General features: G+C 43.6%; 1 protein-coding gene across 1 annotated transcript in view; it reads left to right on the top strand.

Moving 5' to 3' along the window:
• The window catches only part of IFT140 (intraflagellar transport 140), a 275,713-nt gene that overhangs the window by 245,334 nt on the left and 11,742 nt on the right, over positions 1-18,637 (top strand). The window contains exons 19-26 of the mRNA XM_077449176.1: positions 6,577-6,754; positions 9,876-10,066; positions 10,688-10,783; positions 12,117-12,249; positions 13,705-13,848; positions 13,930-14,058; positions 15,393-15,575; positions 16,541-16,747. Of these exons, the coding sequence (XP_077305302.1) occupies positions 6,577-6,754; positions 9,876-10,066; positions 10,688-10,783; positions 12,117-12,249; positions 13,705-13,848; positions 13,930-14,058; positions 15,393-15,575; positions 16,541-16,747 (1,261 nt within the window). The remainder of the gene's footprint in view (positions 1-6,576; positions 6,755-9,875; positions 10,067-10,687; positions 10,784-12,116; positions 12,250-13,704; positions 13,849-13,929; positions 14,059-15,392; positions 15,576-16,540; positions 16,748-18,637) is intronic.

Here is an 18,637-nt window from a genome sequence, read left to right as displayed (position 1 = left end):
GTGTGAGGTTGTTTTTCAGGGGTTGGGCTTGGCCTCTTAGTTCCAGTGAAGGGAACTCTTAAGGCGTCAGCATACCAAGACATTTTGGACAATTTCATACTCCCAACTTTGTGGGAACAGTTTGGAGATGGCCCCTTCCTGTTTAACAATTACTGTGCACCAGTGCACAAAGCAAGGTCCATAAAGACATGGATGATGGAGTTTGGTGTGGAGGAACTTGACTGGCCTGCACAGAATCCTGGCCTCAACCCAAACACCATTGGGATGAATTAGAGCGGAGACTGTGAGCCAGGTCTTCTCGTCCAACATCAGTGGCTGACCTCACAAATGCGCTTCTGGAAGAATGGTCAAACATTCCCTTAAGCCCCATACACACTTCACTACACACTAGAGATTTTCTGCTGATTTTTGTCTTCAGATTTACCAAAACCATATAGTGCAAGGGCCTGCTTGATTGCATACACATTAAAACTCCTAAGGTTTGACCTCATATTATATGGTTTTGGTAACTGATGGAAAAAATCAGCAGACAATCTGATAGTGTGTATGGGGCTATAGACACACTCCTAAACCTTGTGGACAGCCTTTCCAGAAGAGTTGAAGCTGTTATAGCTGCAAAGGGTGGGCAAACTCAATATTGAATTCTACGGACTAATATTGGGATGCCATTAATTTCATGTGCGTGTAAAGGCAGGTGTCACAATACTTTTGACAATATAGTGTATGTTTTAAATTTAATTTTATAGTGAAATGCAGGCACCAGTAGTGCAATGAAGCTACGTTGGATCTGGTTCTACTTGCACAAGAGGATGACAGTAACAAACAAAGCTCTGTATAAAACTAAGAACTATCCAGCTCTTTGTCTTCAGAATACTAGACTGAACTCGTATTAAGGTTTACCGCACTGCATTAAACAACATTTGGCAATAATCAAATAAAAGCAGGAAAGAGAGGAAGTACGTTTATTTTTCTGAGCAATTCTGTATAACAATCGATTTTATGAAACTGTGAAAAAGCATTTCCGTAAATTTATTAATGTGTTGTAATTGTTTATTTTTTATTGGTTCTGAAATGTGGGAAACACTAGTATAATTTATGTTAGTACATATTTTCATTTACTATTGTTTACAAGAGTCATTTTTAATTGACTCACATTTTCACGTTTCATGAGTTGGATCATGTACAGTACACACTTACAAATTCTCGCTTTGGCTGTTAGTAACATGGAAGGTTATTTATTTTATCATTCATGTAGACAGCTGCTGAGATTACAGGATAAACCATGTAGACATTTTATTGCCTTTGATCAATCAATGTGACTTCCACAGAGAGAGAGAAAGGATTAGTAAAGCTATTGGCTTGGTGCACTACTAAACAGTAAGCACATGCTTCCTTCTGATTGGAGAGTTAGTGCCGGATCCAGGACCGGTGCTACCACTAGGCAAACTAGGCAGCCGCCTAGGGCACACTGCTGCCTAGGGTGCCCGGCCACTGGTGTTCCTACTCTCTTCTCTGCGGTAAGCAACTAAGTCTCAGCAGGCAGCCGCCACTCCGTTCATACATAGACCCCTTTCACACTGGGGCGGGGGCGACGTTGGCAGGTAAAACGCCGCTAAAAAGCGTCGCTTTACTGCCAATTTCCCTGCGCTTTTACTCCCCCCGCTAGTGACCGACAAAGGGTTAAAACCACCGCAAAGCACTGCTGCAGCAGCACTATGCCGGTGGTATAGCCGTGCTGCCCTATTGATTTCAATGAGCAGAAGCGGTGAAGGAGCAGTGCATACACCACTCCTTCACCACTCCAAAGATGCTGCTAGCAGGACTTTTTTTTTACCACCCTGCAAGCGCACCACTCCAATGTGAAAGCCCTCGGGCTTTCACACTGGAGACACAGCAGCGGCTCTTTCAGGGCGCTTTGCAGGCGCTATTTTTAGTGCTGTAGAACCTGCAAAGTGCCCCAGTGTGAAAGGGGTCTTTAGTGTCAGAGGCGCAGCGGCGGAGGAGGATTGCGTCTGTGTCATGACTCCCAAGTGAATGGAAGCAAGCAAACATTCATTGAGGGGTGCTGGATAAGGCTGCATTTGATGGGTGCTAGAAGAGGCTGTATTTGATGGGCGCTGGTGGGCTGCATTTGATGGGCGCTGGTGGGCTGCATTTGATGGGCGCTGGTGGGCTACATTTGATGGGTGCTTCATTAAAAAGGCAGGGTATGCATGGGCAGGGCAAAGGGGGTGGAGTCAGGGGTGGAGTCAAGTGAGGGTAGCAAAATTAGGTTTCACCTAGGGTGTCAAAAATCCTTGCACCAGCCCATGCCGGATCATACTTATGCGGTGCCGGAACCGCATGCAGTTTGGACAGGTATCGCACCGCATTTCTGTTCAAATCACATGAGATTTGAGCCATTCACTCTGTATCCCTTAAATTGCACTACATCCGCACCCAAATCGTGCGGGGCTTTTTTTTTTTTTTTGCTGCATCAGAATCTAAGCACATGCCCTTCCGATTCTGCAAATTGCACTGCATTTTGGGAACCAATTTCAAGGTGTCGTTAACATACACACCCACAGCAGTTCGCATTAACAGGGGGGGGGGGATTTTGATGCGCTGCAGAAACGGCACAGAATTTGCTGCGAATTCCGCACCACATCAGTGGGAACTGGCACTTAACGGGGAAAGGGGGGGCGGTGTCGAACCTCTGTAGAGAGACCACTGCATCCACACAAAGAGCAAGGGTCTTACTCTGCAGCATGCCAGCATGGCATGACTTTGCAAACCTTTATGTTTTGAAGGAATGTATTTGGCTTATTTGTACTGCCAGGCTTTAAGGCCAAACTCTGGGCAGAAAAAATGATCCCTTCCAGTGGGACTGTGCCTGCTCTGCATGGGTTAATAGCTTGTTTTGTCTAGGAAAGAGGAGAAGCAGATTTACTTACCTGATCCTTCACTCCCTTGGCAAGCAGTGCTCCCCTACGATATGACGGTAGACCGTCCCTGAGTGTCTTTAGGTTCATAACAGGGCTATGGACCCTGCTCTGGTCTTCATAGCATCAGGACCCTGGCCGCTAGAGCTCGGGGGTGCAAAAGCTGCGAGGACCAGTCTAGCTGGGGGGAGTACAGTAGACATAAGTATATTTCCTACTATTGCTCCCTCAGACATAAACCAGCTATTAACACTTGTAGTGCGGACACAGCTCCACTGCAAGGGATACTTTTTTTTATTTGGCAGCTAAACTATAACTAAAGGCATTTATTTTTATTTTTTAGTTTATGGAGATAGATTAGAAAAATATTAGGTTTTTATTGTTGTCTGCGCTACCATTAGGGGGATTCTTTTTTTCTTTGTCCTGTTTACAATTTTCATTGAAAGTGAATGTAGAAGAAAATAAGTCCCCAGAAAATTAAAGGGGGGAAATCTTCCAATGTGGTCACTAGTTCTGGTGTCATGGGGACCCCCAAGAGGTTCCCTTAATTTGCAGGGATTTCCTCTCACTTCCTGGTTTGGTTATGGGACAAGAAGTGAAGGTGTCCCCCAGTTGAGTTGTCCTTCAGGGATTGATGCGTGTACAGATGTACCTAAGCTAGAAGAATATAAATGGGTAGGTGGTATAGTATTAATGGAGTAGTTGCAGAGTGTGGGAGTCATAATATGGGTCCAATACTCACCACTAAATGAGCCAGGCCAGCAGGTTTGCAGTTCCCAGAGGTAGCAGCAGGTGTCTAAACCGGGAACCGTGGAGGTGGAGCCAAACGGGACCCCGGTGGGGCAAACCAGAGGACAGGCATGATGTGCATGTGAGTGTGTGTCCCCAGGAGTCTCACTGAATCTAAGTATATTGGAAACTGTAGGTGTAAAAACGTATAATAATGCATTGAGTACTAATGATATGTATGTGTCTATGTATAAACAGAGAAACCATATATAATGGAAACTGTAGGCATAAAAAACTATAATCATGCATTAAAGTGGTTGTAAACCCTTACAACCAACTTTGACCTACAGGTAAGCCTAGATTAAGGCTTACCTGTAGGTCCAAGAAATATCTCCTAAACCTACACGGTTTAGGAGATATTTGCAGAAAGACAGGCATCGCTGTCTACGGCGCATGCGCCGTAGACAGCGGCGCGCACTGAGCGTGCCGCAGTTAACGGCGATATGCTGCGAGCGGCGGCTCCCGTGCGCATGCGCAGGAGTGACGTCACCGCAGCTCCGATAAGTGACAGCGCCGGAGCAGCGAGACCCACCAAGAAGAGGGAACCTCTGGACTACAGGGGACAGCGAAGACTTCGCTGGCTCCTGTGTCAGGTAAGTGACACATAATGGACTATTATGCGATGCATAGTAGTTCATTATGCTTTACCTTTGCAGGGAATCAAAGAGGAAGTAAACCCATCGGGGTTTACTTCCTCTTTAAGTACTAATGATATGTATGGATAGAAAGACTGAGCCAAGAATAGTAGGGGCATAGGAGACTGAAAGGGGAAAGGAGAATGGCAAAGAAATGGCAGCAAGTGATAAGAGTAGAAGAAGTGAAAAAGAGTGAAAAAAGGCCAAATTAAAAGTGAAATTGAAATAGAACTAGTGGCAAAAAAGCAAAAAGTAAGATTAATGCTCAGAGTGAGCCATGTGCTTATGGGGGGGTGCGACCACAAACACCTCCTCGGTACATCCAGATGGTCTGGTGCATCCAGCCACAATGACATCGCAAAATCACAGACGCCATGTGGCCGGCACACGTGCATGACATCAAGGTGTAGGTGCCCCCATCCGCTCAAAGGGCAGGTGGGGACAGCTGGAGACAAGAAAACTCCCTGTATACACCTTGCAGCTCCCAGTACTATCATTAGTACTCAATGCATTATTATACTTTTTTACGCCTACAGTTTCCTATATACATAGATTCAGTGAGACTCCTGGGGACACACTCCCACATGCACATCATGCCTGTCCTCTGGTTTGCCCCAGCGGGGTCCCATTCGGCTCCTCCTCCACGATTCCCGGTTGAAACAACTGCTGCTACCTCTGGGAACCGCACGCTCCTGTCCTGGTCTCATTTAGTGGTGAGTATGGGACCCCATATTATGGCTCCCACACTCTGCAACTACTCCATCAATACTATACCACCTACCCATTTATATTCTTCTATCTTAGGTACATCTGTACACGCATCGACCCCTGAAGAGCGAGCTGAGTCTGGTGAAACGCGTCGAATACACTAGATGCTTGTGTATTACATGTTTTCCACTCTTAGGGTATACCAATGCCCGTGTTTTACATGCTTATCATCCATTTATGTACCATTATCTATTTTACATGCATGTTGTTTTACAATTGCCCATTGCTGATGATACCAATGTATGCATGACTTTTACCTGAATAAACGCATATATTTTATACTTCAATTACTGGTATGATGCTTTTTGGCCAAATGGTGCCCACTTCATTTAAAGTCCCATTAGGGCTAATATTTTGTTGCTTTTTACTAGACAAGGTTTCATTCACCCTTTAAGTAGTTGCAAGGCTGCATTGGAAAGCCTTGTTCAATGCTGTCCGAACGCATAGACAAGACAATTTGATGTTTGTCCTGTCATAGGCATGCACAGGGGGTGTGCCTGGGCACACCCTAATCACTACGTATCACTACATATGGTGCAGATTCCCCCTACTGCCCAGGCTTCACCCATGTTTGCCCCGCAGTGCTACTGGCTTCCCTCCTCTCCCTCCAGCTGGTGCAGGAGATGTTTTAGAATGGAGAGTGGGGAAGGGACTACTAAATATTTCATTTACCAGAGCCTTCCTTTTCTAAATTAACACAGTGAACACACTCACTAACTGTGTTCATTCATAACTGAAGTATAGTAAACTGTGTTTACTATGCTTCAGTTTATGAACGAACAGGAAGCTTCTCAGCACACAGCACTGTCCAGTGCAGCTGAGACTGCAGAGAAAGGCATGTGTGTTTTGGGCTGCACACACCTATGTGTCTTGTTGTTTCAGGGTGTGATGAAAAAGGTAGGACATGTTACATTTTTACAAAGCACAGTGTGTTGCATTGCATTACACCACATCGCATCACTCTGCAGTGCTTAAAAATGAATGTGATTTTGTGACATTTCAATAAAATCGAAAAAAGGTGAACCATGTGATGCGTTGTAAGTAACAATGCTTCACACAGCTCCTTTAAAGAGCACACCAGCAGGCATGTGTTATACAGAGCGTAACATACGCATGCTGCTGTGAATGGAACCTAAAGCTGAAATCTGATTGGTCACTTTGGGGTTGATTTACTAAAACGGGAGTGTGCAAAATCTGATGCAGCTCTGCATAGAAACCAATCAGCATCCAGGCTGTATTGCCAAAGCTTAATTGAACAAGCTGAGGTTAGAAGCTGATTGGCGGCCATGTACAGCTGCACCAGATTTTGCACTCCAGTTTTAGTAAATCAACCTCAATTGGTAATAGCAAATTTTTTTTTCTGCTGTTATAATCCATCCCCAACTACATGGACATACTTTCAAATTATGTGACTATTGTCAAAATTATCATTGTGTTGTACAGTGACTTCTTCTTTATTGTAGTGAAACGGTGTGGGAAAACATGGCACGTATGTGTGTCAAGACAAGAAGACTGGATGTAGCCAAAGTGTGCCTTGGAAAGATGGGACATGCCAGAGGTGCCAAGGCATTGCGAGAGGCAGAGCAAGAGCCGGAGATCGAGGCCAGAGTGGCCATGTTGGCCGTACAGCTAGGCATGCTGGTAGGTATATGTTCTCATATTGGAAGATTGGAAGCTTTTATTATTATTATTTTTGAAACTTTATTAGGACAATTACAGCATTACATGTGCAACAGTAAGTAGAATAGTAGGCAGGTTACAGACTTCCATACACTGCAGTTAGTCTTACCCCTTGTACACACGGTCGGACATTCCGACAACCAAATCCGTCGGATTTTGTCCGAAACTATTGCATACACACGGTCGGACAAAGTTGTCGGAAAATCCGATTGTTCAGAACGTGATGACGTTATTTCATTACGACGGGACTATGTTCAGGCTAGTAGCCAATAGCTTTGGTGTAGGAATTTGATCTGAGCATGCGTGCCACTTTGTCCGATCGGAATTCTCTACACATGATCGGACAAAGTCCGATCGGATCATGTTGTCGGAAAATTTTATAGCCAAGCTGGAAAACTTGGTCCGTCAGATATTCAGACGAAAACAGTCCGATGGATCCCACACGCGGTCGGATTATCCGACAACATGGACCTATCGGACATTTTCCGTTGAAATGTCCGACTGTGTGTACAAGGGCATACAGGAATCCAATGTTCTCCTATGTTATATCAACCTTATCTTCTACTATAATATAGGCATGGAAATAAAAACCTTTTCGCTCAATCTAACACTAAAATATCACAAACATACCATAAGACTCAATCAGGGGGTGGGTAGAAAGGGAAGGAGACAAAGAGTGGGAAGGGTGAGGAGGGAAGGTTACACAGTCAAAGGTAAATTAAATGTCAAAATTTGTTCCCTAAAGGAAGGACAGAGCCTTTAATCGTCAAAGGTAAGGCTTCTGTCCTCAGCCCACCTTGCCCAAATTTTGTCAAACTTCTTAGGGCAATTACGCCCCATGTAAGTAAGACGGTAGAAGGGAAGTACTGCTTTAACCATCGGTCTTCAAACCGCCACTGTTGGAGGCTCAGCGAGTTTCCACTTTAAAAGGATCATCTTTCTAGCATAATATGTTGTATAAAATATAAACAGCTTTTGATATGTGAAGGCCTGTAAGTTGTCAGTTATACCCAACAGTAAAATTAAAGGGTCCAAAGAGATACTTTAAGATTATTTATGTCAGCGATCACCTCTCTCCAAAAGTCCCGAATACGAGGACAGGACCACACCATATGAATAAAATTCCTTACCTCGGTTTGACCTTTAGGACAATCAGCTTGTGAGGTCTGGTAGATTATAGACAATTTCTGGGGAGTATAATATACTCGATGAATAAACTTTATTTGCATCAGTCTATCTCGGGCTGAAATCATCAATGAAATGTACTGCTGGATCCCTGGCTTTTATTATTTTTAATACATTTCTTTGGCAGGCACAGTAGTGATTAGAGATTAGAGCAGTTCTCTGAATTAATTGAAGTGCTTCCTCTTGGAGATCATACATAGACCAAAATGAACAACACTCCCTACATACTGTAAGGCTCCTTGGAGCAGAATCTGCTTGCTCAGTGGGGTATCTCTACCCTGTCCCACAAAGCAGAACCTCACCCTAAAAGGAAAATTTCACATTAAAACCTCCTTCCCTCCTCTTCGACTTTTTGAGATTTTAGTTTTTCTTTTGGGGGGGGGGGGGGGGGAACGGGTAGCGGATACCTAGTTTTAGCAGGTACCCACTCCAACGTCTGCTCTGACCTTCTCTTACCTAGTCCCTATCCCCACCCCATCATGCCCATAACCTTCTGGGACACGTCACAGGCCCCAAAAGGCTGCAGAACCATTCATACAGGGCAGTGCGGCTTGCATATGTGCAGTGTGAGGCTGACTGTGAAGCTTCCCTTAGTAAATATGCTCGCAACGGGGACTTGAAGAACCGGCCCAGGTGAGGACAGCGCTGGACCCTAGACAGGTAAGTATCCTTTTTTTGGTGTTGTACAAATGTCAGCAGCTACAGTATTTGTAATTTTTTAATTATTATATATTATTTAATTTTTTTTGTAAGACTGAAGAGTCCTGCCCAAAAAAGAGATTATAATCTAAATCTAAAATAAAAAGTTATGGACACACAAAAGTAGCAATCGTGTTGTGTTGTACAATCAGAAAACATCACATATTGGGGGAGAAATGTGTCTGATGAAGAAAAAATTTATGTTTTTTCTGAAAAGATGGGTTTAAATGGTGTATTGACATGCAGAAAGTACGCTGAAGCAAATGGAGTAGCAATTTCTAGAGGTTTGAAATGGCTGGGATGGGATGGGATTATATCTGAAAAATAAAAAGATTTAAGACGCTCTTACAATGGAGCACAACATGATGAATAGCAGCAGAGATGTATTAGAGCTGCAGGATTCATAATGGACTGGAGGGTTGCTGATCTGTTTTTTTAGCTTTTATTGCTTAGTATAGCAGGTTTTCCTAATGTCTGTTTTAAGAATAAGTGCAATAAAGTTCCCCTATGTTATTCCCCCTTGCCCTTTTCATCATCCTTATTTATGTGATTCTTGACTACTCTGTCCCGCGTATTGCTTAGCATCAGCCAAAGGAATAAATAGAACCGTCTCTGGTATCTGATGGATGCTGACACCAAACCATGGGGGAAAGAAGTGCAGCAGGGATATTACCAAATTCAAATATTAGGGAAAGCAGTAATATAATTGTAATGAGGCGAGCAAGGGTTATGCCACGTACACACGATTGGACTATCCGGCGGACAATCCGACGGACTTTGTAGCTGAGGTCCACCAGACTTTCAATCGAATGGACTTGGCCACACACGATCACTCCAAAAGTCCGGGCGGATTTGAACGTGATGATGTAGAATAAGAAAGTTCATAGCCAGTAGCCAATAGCTGACCTAGCGTTGGTTTTAGTCCGCCGGACTAGCACACAGACGAACGGATTGTCTGCTAAAAGCCGACTCCGGCGGACAATTTTGAAGCAAGTCTTCTTTCTAAGTCCGCTGGACTTTTGGGAAGAAAAAGCCCACTAGAGCCCACACACGATCGAATTGTGCGGCGGACTGATAGTCCGATCATGTGTACGCGGCATTAGTGGTATAGGGTACTTATATGTTAAGGCCCAGATTTCTGCACAATACCATCTGTAAACATGTTGATTCATGTGATGTATGTCCTCTTGCTATGCAGGAAGATGCAGAACAGCTGTATAAAACTTGTAAGCGTTATGATCTTCTGAACAAACTGTACCAGGCGTGGGGACAGTGGAAAAAAGCCATGGAGATTGCAGAGAACCATGACCGAGTACACCTGCGTACCACTTACTACCAGTATGCCAAGCACATGGAAGCCATGGGAGACCGCAATGATTCCCTCAACTAGTAAGTGTTCCCATTGAGACTGTTATACTTGTGGTATTAAAGCCAATCTCCAGGCAAAAAAATGTAATGTATTAAAAAATATTTATATTTTGTATAAATAAATGTATATAAAATACATATATATGAGCCAGCTTACCTGCCAAAGAATATACATTTTTACACAGTTCTGCTGCACAGCAAAGCCCCCTTTGGTAGAGCAAGAGACCTGATTTTTCTCAGTTGCAGTTTAGCACAGTTACAGGTTTCCTCCCCACCCTCAGCCTATTAATGGGGTAGCAAAAAGAGCAGTGGCACAGTGATGAGCTCACCTCTCTTTTACTGTGCTCTCTTTCCATATCAGGATGCTTCTTGTATTGCAACGCAACTGATTGGCTGATTGTGCTGCTTCTCCCTCTCCAGCCTGAGCTCTTCTGTACAGCAGAGTGCTCTGCAGATTCTGGTATGTTTGAAAATGCTTGAGTCTGTACCAAGTGAAGGGCTGGGAATTGTCCTCCACTCTCACCTTAGATACAGAAAATATTCACTAATGCTTGTTTCTTTCTAATCCAAAAAAAGAATAATCAGTAACATATCATAGCTAGCTATTACTATCTCATGCCTATTTTTTATTTTTATTTATAGCTATGAGAAGTCAGATACACACCGCTTTGAGGTTCCAAGAATGCTTCTGGAAGATCCTCAGGCCTTGGAGAGCTACATCAATAAGAAGAAAGACAAGTAAGATCAGCAGCCATGGTACAATTTACAGAGTTGATTTGCTGAAGTGCGTTAATTGATGTTACTAATGGCTCCAGTGTCTGTTCAACCATTGTGTACATATGTAACTTGAAGTGGTCCCCTCCCCTTCCCCTAGCTCCATCTATGTGTCTTCTGCAGAAGAGGATATCACTTAGGCCAGCCATATATGGTGCAAATTTCTTTGGTTGCAGAAAATGAAATTTGCATGATTCCCCCATTAACACAGATAGTGCTGTGTTATGACAATCAACAATTGCCTTCTCCCGGAGGGAGCGCTGGATGGGGCGGGGGGGAAGCCATCTCGCTGGGAGAAGACAGTTATTATCATACCTGCTATAGCAGCTGCTTGTGATAATTGGAAGTGAATCCGGCAGGCTGGTTGTATCCAAGTTGATCAATCATTGAAATTGTTACATTCAGCCTGTCCGTTAACGGATTGAATCTCGGCTGGTTCAGCAAGAGAGGAGATTTGAACCGTGTATGGCCTTTGAACCCTGGTGCCCAACCTGCAGCCCTGGGGTCGCATGTGGCCCTTTGGTACTTTATGTGTGGCCCTCGAGGCCCCTGCAGACACTAGTCTTTGTTTTCCTATTGCCCTGTTTGGGTAGTGATTCCCACTCTCAAGTAATATGTCTCCAGTTGAGGACTGTATCCTGAAGTATGTCCCTATTCTCTAACACCTGCTATAGCATGTTCACGATCTCCTGCAGCTTGTCCATAGTCTCTGACCATCTCTTGTATCATGTCCACATTCACCAGCTCTTGTATTATGTTAACAGTCTCTAACTATCTCGTGTATCATGTCCACGGGCTCTGACCATCTCTTGTATCATGTCCACGGCTCTGACCATCTTTTGTATCATGTCCACAGTCTTTGATCCTTTCTTTTATTATGTCTACAGTCTCACAAACTCTGACCATCTGTTGTATTATGCCCAGTCTTTCACTATATCCAGTTGTATGTCTGCTGTCTCTGGCAATAAATATTCAATTAATTTTATGTGCGGCCCTTTGGTGATGTTCGGGGCCACACTTGAGTCCCCTCATATCAAGAAAGTTCTTTAATAACAGGAGACTAAAATCATTGGTTTGCAGCAGCCATTACTGATGACTGACAGCTGTGAATTACTAGACACAAATTAATTTTGCCGTGTTATTGCTTAAATCCAGAAAATTACAAGCTGTCATACTTGCCCAGCTGCTTCCCAAATTACTAGATGTGTAGCAGTGGTCAAAGTTGTATATAAATAAGGCAGTTGGTTGATGGTATGTCAGATCCACTAACTCTTTTTCTCTGTTTGGCATTGTGCAGAAATCTTTGGAAGTGGTGGGCTCAGTACTTGGAAAGCCAGGCTGACCTGCACAGTGCTCTCACGTACTATGAGATGGCCCAGGACTACCTGTCTCTGGTGCGAGTGCATTGCTTCCAGGGGAAAATTCAAAAGGTAAGGATGTACAGCAAGACCAATTTAAGATGTATATAAACCTCAAAAACAAATGTACAGTATAGTGCAGATTGGCATTGCTTAGATCTAGTGGCTGCATTTGTTTGTACTTTTCAGGATTTTCACCTGCTAATCTTGTAAATAACTCTTAAGCCGGCCATAGATGGATCAAATGTTGGCTGGTTCAGCAGGAACCGGCCGAGATTAAAAACCACTATGGGCAGGCTGGTTGTACTAAAGTCAATTCATTGATGGACTTGGGTACGACCAGCCTGTTGGATTTTATGCATGTGATTACTGCCGTCAGTAATCATTGTGTTCTGCTGGCAGTGAAATCTTCCCGCCAGCAGAACACAATAGTTCCACGGGAGGGATGGGGAATTTTGTGTTGATGGGGGACATCAACACAAAATGTGTTGATGGGATAATTGAGCAATTTGTTTTTCTGCAACCCATAGTTGCAGAAAACAGTAAAATAGCCCTCAGCAACCCTTCAGAGTTCATCTTTCATCTGTATGACTACAGGATGCTTGTTAATGAGGAAGTTTGATTGGCTGTATCTGATTACTGCACTTTGGTTATAATCTTTTCTCTGAGAACTGACTAATACATCTATGTGCAGTTTATATAAAGCGGAATTACCGAAGTGCTGAGCCTGCTTTCTTCTATTCAGCCACTGCTGATAGCTACCACCCTAATGCCCCATACACACGATCGTAAATTCGGTCAGCAAAAGACCAATGATAGCTTTTGAAAATGCGATCGTGTGTATGCTCCATCTGACTTTTGCTGGCCTAATTCCCGCCAGCAAAAGAGTAAGAGCAGGTTCTCTATTTTTCGGTCGGAAAACGTTCTGATCAGAAACTCCGATCGTCTGTACAAATTCTGACACGCAAAATTCCTACGAATGCTTGGAAGCATTGAACTTCATTTTCTTGGCTCGTCATAGTGTTGTATGTCGCCACGTTCTTGACGGTCCAAAGTTCAGAGAACTTTTGTGTGATTGTGTGTATGCAAGGCAAGCTTGAGTGGAATTCCGTAGGAAAAAACATCCAAGTTTTTTCTGGAATTTCTGATTGTGTGTACAGGGCATAAGGCTCTCTTCAGTAACTTGGGGTACAGCTAATATCACAAATAGGCTTCCTGAAAAAAAACAGCAGGTAATTGAAGGAAAATAGGGACATGAAGGAAAGAAAATGCTACTGCATAATGTAATGAGAATATATATTTGGTGACCTTGCCCCTAGTAGCCCAGGGACAGTTGCACCATGTACACCATACTTACACCCTGGCATAAATGGCTTTAATGTATCTCACTTTTCTAATCTTGTTTTGTTTCACAGTTTTTTGTCAGGCAAAACCTTCCACTGCATCCATAGTTTTTTTTTTTTTTTTTTTTATTGTGAGTAGCGTTGCCCATTGTTGGACAGAGGTGCTAATAATCTTTTTCTCCAGGCGGCAGAGATAGCCAATGAGACCGGTAACTTGGCAGCTTCCTACCACCTAGCACGTCAGTATGAAAGCCAAGGGGATCTGAAACAAGCTGTGCACTTCTACACCAGGGCGCAAGCTTACAACAACGCTATTCGACTCTGCAAGGTAGACTTGTACAAAGGCTGTGTTATTAAAACAGATAGTTTACTGAAGATGATCATGATGTAGGTTTTCTCTTCACTACAGGAGAACAATCTTGATGATCAACTCATGAACCTCGCTTTGCTAAGCACTCCGGAGGATATGATGGATGCTGCACGTTATTATGAGGAGCAGGGGGAGCAGATGGATAGAGCTGTTATGCTTTATCACAAGGTACATTGTAGATCAGGAGTAGAGTTTAAAAACAACCACCAGTTAATAAATTGTGGGGATCAGGTGATCAGCCAGAGATATTCAATTTTCTGCTGTTGGCTGAAAACGGGTCACAGAAGTGCAGAACGAACTGCGCTCCTGTGATCCATAGAAGCTTTGGCTATATTATTATTTATTATTATACAGGATTTATAAAGCGCCAACAGTTTCCACAGCGCTTTACAACATGAGAGCAGACAGTACAGTTACAACACAATTCAATACAGAAAGAATCAGAGGGCCCTGCTCATTGGAGGATCAAGTGATACAAAAGTTGATAACTTGGTGGAAGACCTATTGGAGAAAATAAAAATACAGTTGTTAAGTAGGGGCAGAATAGGCTTCTCTGAAGAGAAGAGTTTTCAGGGATCGTGTAAAAGCAAAGTAGATGATAGTCAGACAGGTTGGGGTAGGGAGTTCCATAGGATAGGAGAGGCTCAGGAAAAGTCCTGAAGGCGAGCATGGGAGGAGGGGAAGCAGGAGCTAGAGAGCAGAAGGTCTTGGGAGGAACAAAGAGAACGATTTGGTTGGCATTTTGAGACTAGGTTAGTGATGTAACTGGGGGCAGAGTTGTGGATGGCTTTGTAAATTGTTGTTATTTTGAAGTTAATTCATTGGATGATTGGAAGTCAGTGAGGGAATTGATAGAGAGGAGTAGCAGACACTGAACAGTGGTAAGGTGGATATACTATACTATACTATACTTCTATAGTATATGGCTATACTTCTCCTTTAAAGGGGTTGTAAAGGTAAATGTTTTTTCACCTTAATGAATTCTATACATTAAAGTGAAAAAACATCTCACACTGCCGGCGCCCCCCATCCCCTCGTTTTACTTACGCGACCCCTCGAAAGTCCCGCACTCGCCCCCGACATCCTCTTTGCCGCTCAGCCTGGCCGCTGATTGGCTGGAGTGGATGGATTGAAAGCAGCGCAGCCATTGGCTCGCGCTGCTGTCAATCACATCCAATGGCGCGCCGGAGGGGCAGGGCTGTGTGATACAGCGAGCGGCTATAGCCGCTGGCTGTATCACGAGAGCGCGCCCACAGGTGCTTCTCACCATGCGAGGGAGCTCGCATGAACGTGAGAAGTACCAGAACCCCAGAAGAGCAGGTTCAGGGCCACTCTGTGCAAAACGAGCTGCACAGTGGAGATAAGTATAACACGTTTGTTATTTAAAAAAAAAAAATTACTTTACAATCCCTTTAACCTTGTGTTTACAGATTCTTGTACCTGATATTTTCAGTAAAAATAAATATGATGCCATATTGTTTCTTGTGTTTTTTTGGTCTTAGTCGGGTCACCTATCTAAGGCACTGGAGTTGGCATTTGCCACTGAGCAGTTTGGCGCTCTTCAGTTAATAGCGGAGGAACTGGATGAAAAGTCAGACCCAGCCTTACTTGCCCGTTGCTCAGACTTTTTCATCCAGCACAACCAGTTTGAAAAGGCTGTGGAGTTGCTTTTAGCAGCTAAAAAGGTAAATCAATTTACACGTTATATTAGATTTAACCTCGACTAGATAAAATGTCGTTTTCTAAAGCATAAATCTATCTCAAATAGTCATGTTTTTTTTATAAAATATTATTTTTGTACATTTAATCCTATTGTGCATCTCACTTCTGATCTTCAGATTTTTTCAGTCAATTCCTGTCTACTTGCATGCAGTCTAGCGATTAATGCACATTATTTATCTGGACAGGTTTCCTGATGGTGACAATGGCGTACCATTCCTGTGCAAATTGCGGTTTCAACCAGGGACAAATGTAACAGGGTGACAACGTAGTAGCCCAATTGGTAGAGAGTTGACATTTTATAACATAAAGTAACTGAATAAGGACCTACATAACATGATCGCCAGGAATTATTTGAATGAACTGAAGACTGAGGCCCCTTTCACACGGCCTGTCCATTTTTCAGGCTGATCCGAGCGCACCATCTATTGACTCCTATGGGCAGGCAGATGTCAGCGGAGATGTGTCCGCTGACACCCATCTGGCATCTGATCCGCTAAAATCAGATGTATGGCGATATGTTCACCATCCGTCTTGGAGGATCGGATTGGCTTAGATCTGTACAAAACGTACATGCTATCCATTTTCTTCTGATCACACCATAGCAATCAGCGGTGCTTTGACAGGCTCCTCCCCACTCAGTGAGCAGAGATGGAGCTGTCATCTTCTGGCTCAGCGGAGATCAACGGAGAGATCTGCTGAGCTGACGGACTCCGCTGAAACGGATCAGCCTCGTGTGAGTGAGGCCTAACATTTAAAATTATATTAAACTGTTAAAGTGTATATGAGATTTTAGTGATCGGGTTTAGATCTACAAAACTTCCACTCTAAACTTTGCCTTTTTTATGTTAGTATTAGTATATTAGTCTTTTATATTCTTTAAAAAATATATTAAAACCTTTTCTTTCACTGGTATGTAATTGTTCTGTAGTACTACGATGCACTTCAGCTTTGCCTAGAGCAGAACCTCATCATCACAGAAGACATGGCCGAAAAAATGACGGTGTCTAAAAACTCCAAGGAGCTCAGCGAAGAAGCGAGGCGAGAGCTACTGGAGCGCATTGCAGACTGCTGCATGAGGCAAGGGAACTATCATCTTGCCACCAAGAAATACACCCAGGCTGGAAACAAGCTGAAGGTAGGAAAGTCCTTCCAAATTATGTCTGTTTTAACTTTTGTGAAGTAGGTTTTTGAAAATCTACACAGAGCCCGTTGTTAGGCTTTAGTTCAGTATGTAAGAAATGCAAGAAAACCGGGGCCAAAGGGGTGCCGGAAGTCCATATTTACTTTAATAATCATAGTATCTGTTTAAAAGCCAACACATATTGGGGATTTTGGGGAACTCCTTTTATCAGGACTCATCTGGAGTGATAGCAGTTTGATCAAGTTTTGTGCTCTTACCAAAATCACACACTCCAGATACTTACATCCTGTAGTCTGGATTCCCTTTTGTCCAACCTTGATGAGGAAGGCAGCTCGAAAACCTCTGAAATATGCTGCACCCCCCCCCCCCCCCAAGCTGTTCCCACAAAGTTGAAAGTACAGGACTGTTCAAAATGCATTTGTATGCTGTATTAAAGTGTTACTAAACCCACAACAGTAAAATATGTCTGCATATGCAGAATAGCATGCTTGTTATACTCACAGTGAAACTTAAGGGGTTAATCATCTGTATTGTGTAAAAAAGGCTCTTTGATCCTGTCTTCTCTGATCCTCCACCTCCTGCAGGGTCTCTCTGGGCAAGGCCAGATAAGACACAGTCAGAGTGGTCCCCCTAAACATGCATCTGCCTGTGGGGAGTCGTACTTGTAACTGTCAGCCTTCCAATGCTTCATGGGACTTGAAGTTCGGCAACAGCTGGAGGGCCACCAGTTGAGACCCCTGCTGCAGAGAATATTTCATTGTTGAGCTGAGCTAGTCAGGTCACATAGTATTGACATCACACATGTGGGCGTGTATACAGATCCTAAATGACAGCCCAGTCCCTCCCTCCTCCTCCATGCCAAGTAACTAAAAAAGAACACAGTGGGTGGGATGTCACATCTTGATTCATGGATGATCCGCCTCCCACAACAGCATGTAAACACAGGCTGTAGTGAAAATCTCCTCCTACCTGAACACTCAGCACTGGGGCAGACCCTGCAGTTTATCACGTGACCGTGGTATACAGAACAGCTAAAAAGGTATATAGTGGCTTTATTTTAATATAAAAAGAGGGAGGGGTGAACTATTTTCATATTAGTGAGTTTACTAACACTTTAATAGTACCCTTCACAGAAAACGCCTTATTGTCCAGGTGCTTTCTCCCACTTTTGGCCATGTAGTGTATTAGGAGCGCTTAGCGCTTTGGCACCTAATGTTTTATATACGGTAATTGTAATCATATACTATTCATTCAAGATATTATGCCCTTTTTAAGGATCTGGAAAGACTTGTGGTTCTTGAACAGCTTAATATGGCTAGTCGGAAGACCTTGACTTTTCCATCTATAGGGCACCTTCTTGACCCCTTACAGTCTGGCTTTCACTCGCATCACTCCACGGAAACTGCCTTACTAAAACTCACTAATGATTTACTGACTGTTACAACTAATAACCAGTACTCCATACTCCTTCCACTTGACCTCTCTGTGGCCTTTGATACGGTTGACCACCCGCTCTTTCTAAATAAACGACATTCCCTTGGCCTCCAAGATAATGCTCTATCCTGGTTCTCTGTCTATCTATCACAGCGCTCCTTCAGTGTTGCCTACAACTCTGTCTCCTCCTCTCCATTGCCCCTTTCTGTGGGGGTCCCCCAAGGCTCTGTTCTTGGACCCCTTCTCTTCTCTATCTACACCTCCTCCCTTGGTCACTTGATAACCGCCCATGGCTTCCAATACCACTTATACGCTGATGACACCAAAATCTGTCTACTCCTCACCTCACTCCTTCAGTCGCATTACTAACTTACTAACTGACATCAGCATGGTCACACCTTTTCCTTAAACGAAATCTCTCTAAAACTGAGCTACTAATATTGCCCCCCC

This window comes from Lithobates pipiens, unplaced genomic scaffold (genome assembly GCF_037356315.1).
Source record: "Lithobates pipiens isolate NorthernLeopardFrog02 unplaced genomic scaffold, aLitPip1_a1.2 Scaffold_22, whole genome shotgun sequence".
Taxonomy (NCBI): Eukaryota; Metazoa; Chordata; class Amphibia; order Anura; family Ranidae; genus Lithobates; species Lithobates pipiens.
The sequence above is the reverse complement of the archived record's forward strand: the minus strand, read 5'-3'. Positions and strand labels throughout refer to the sequence as shown.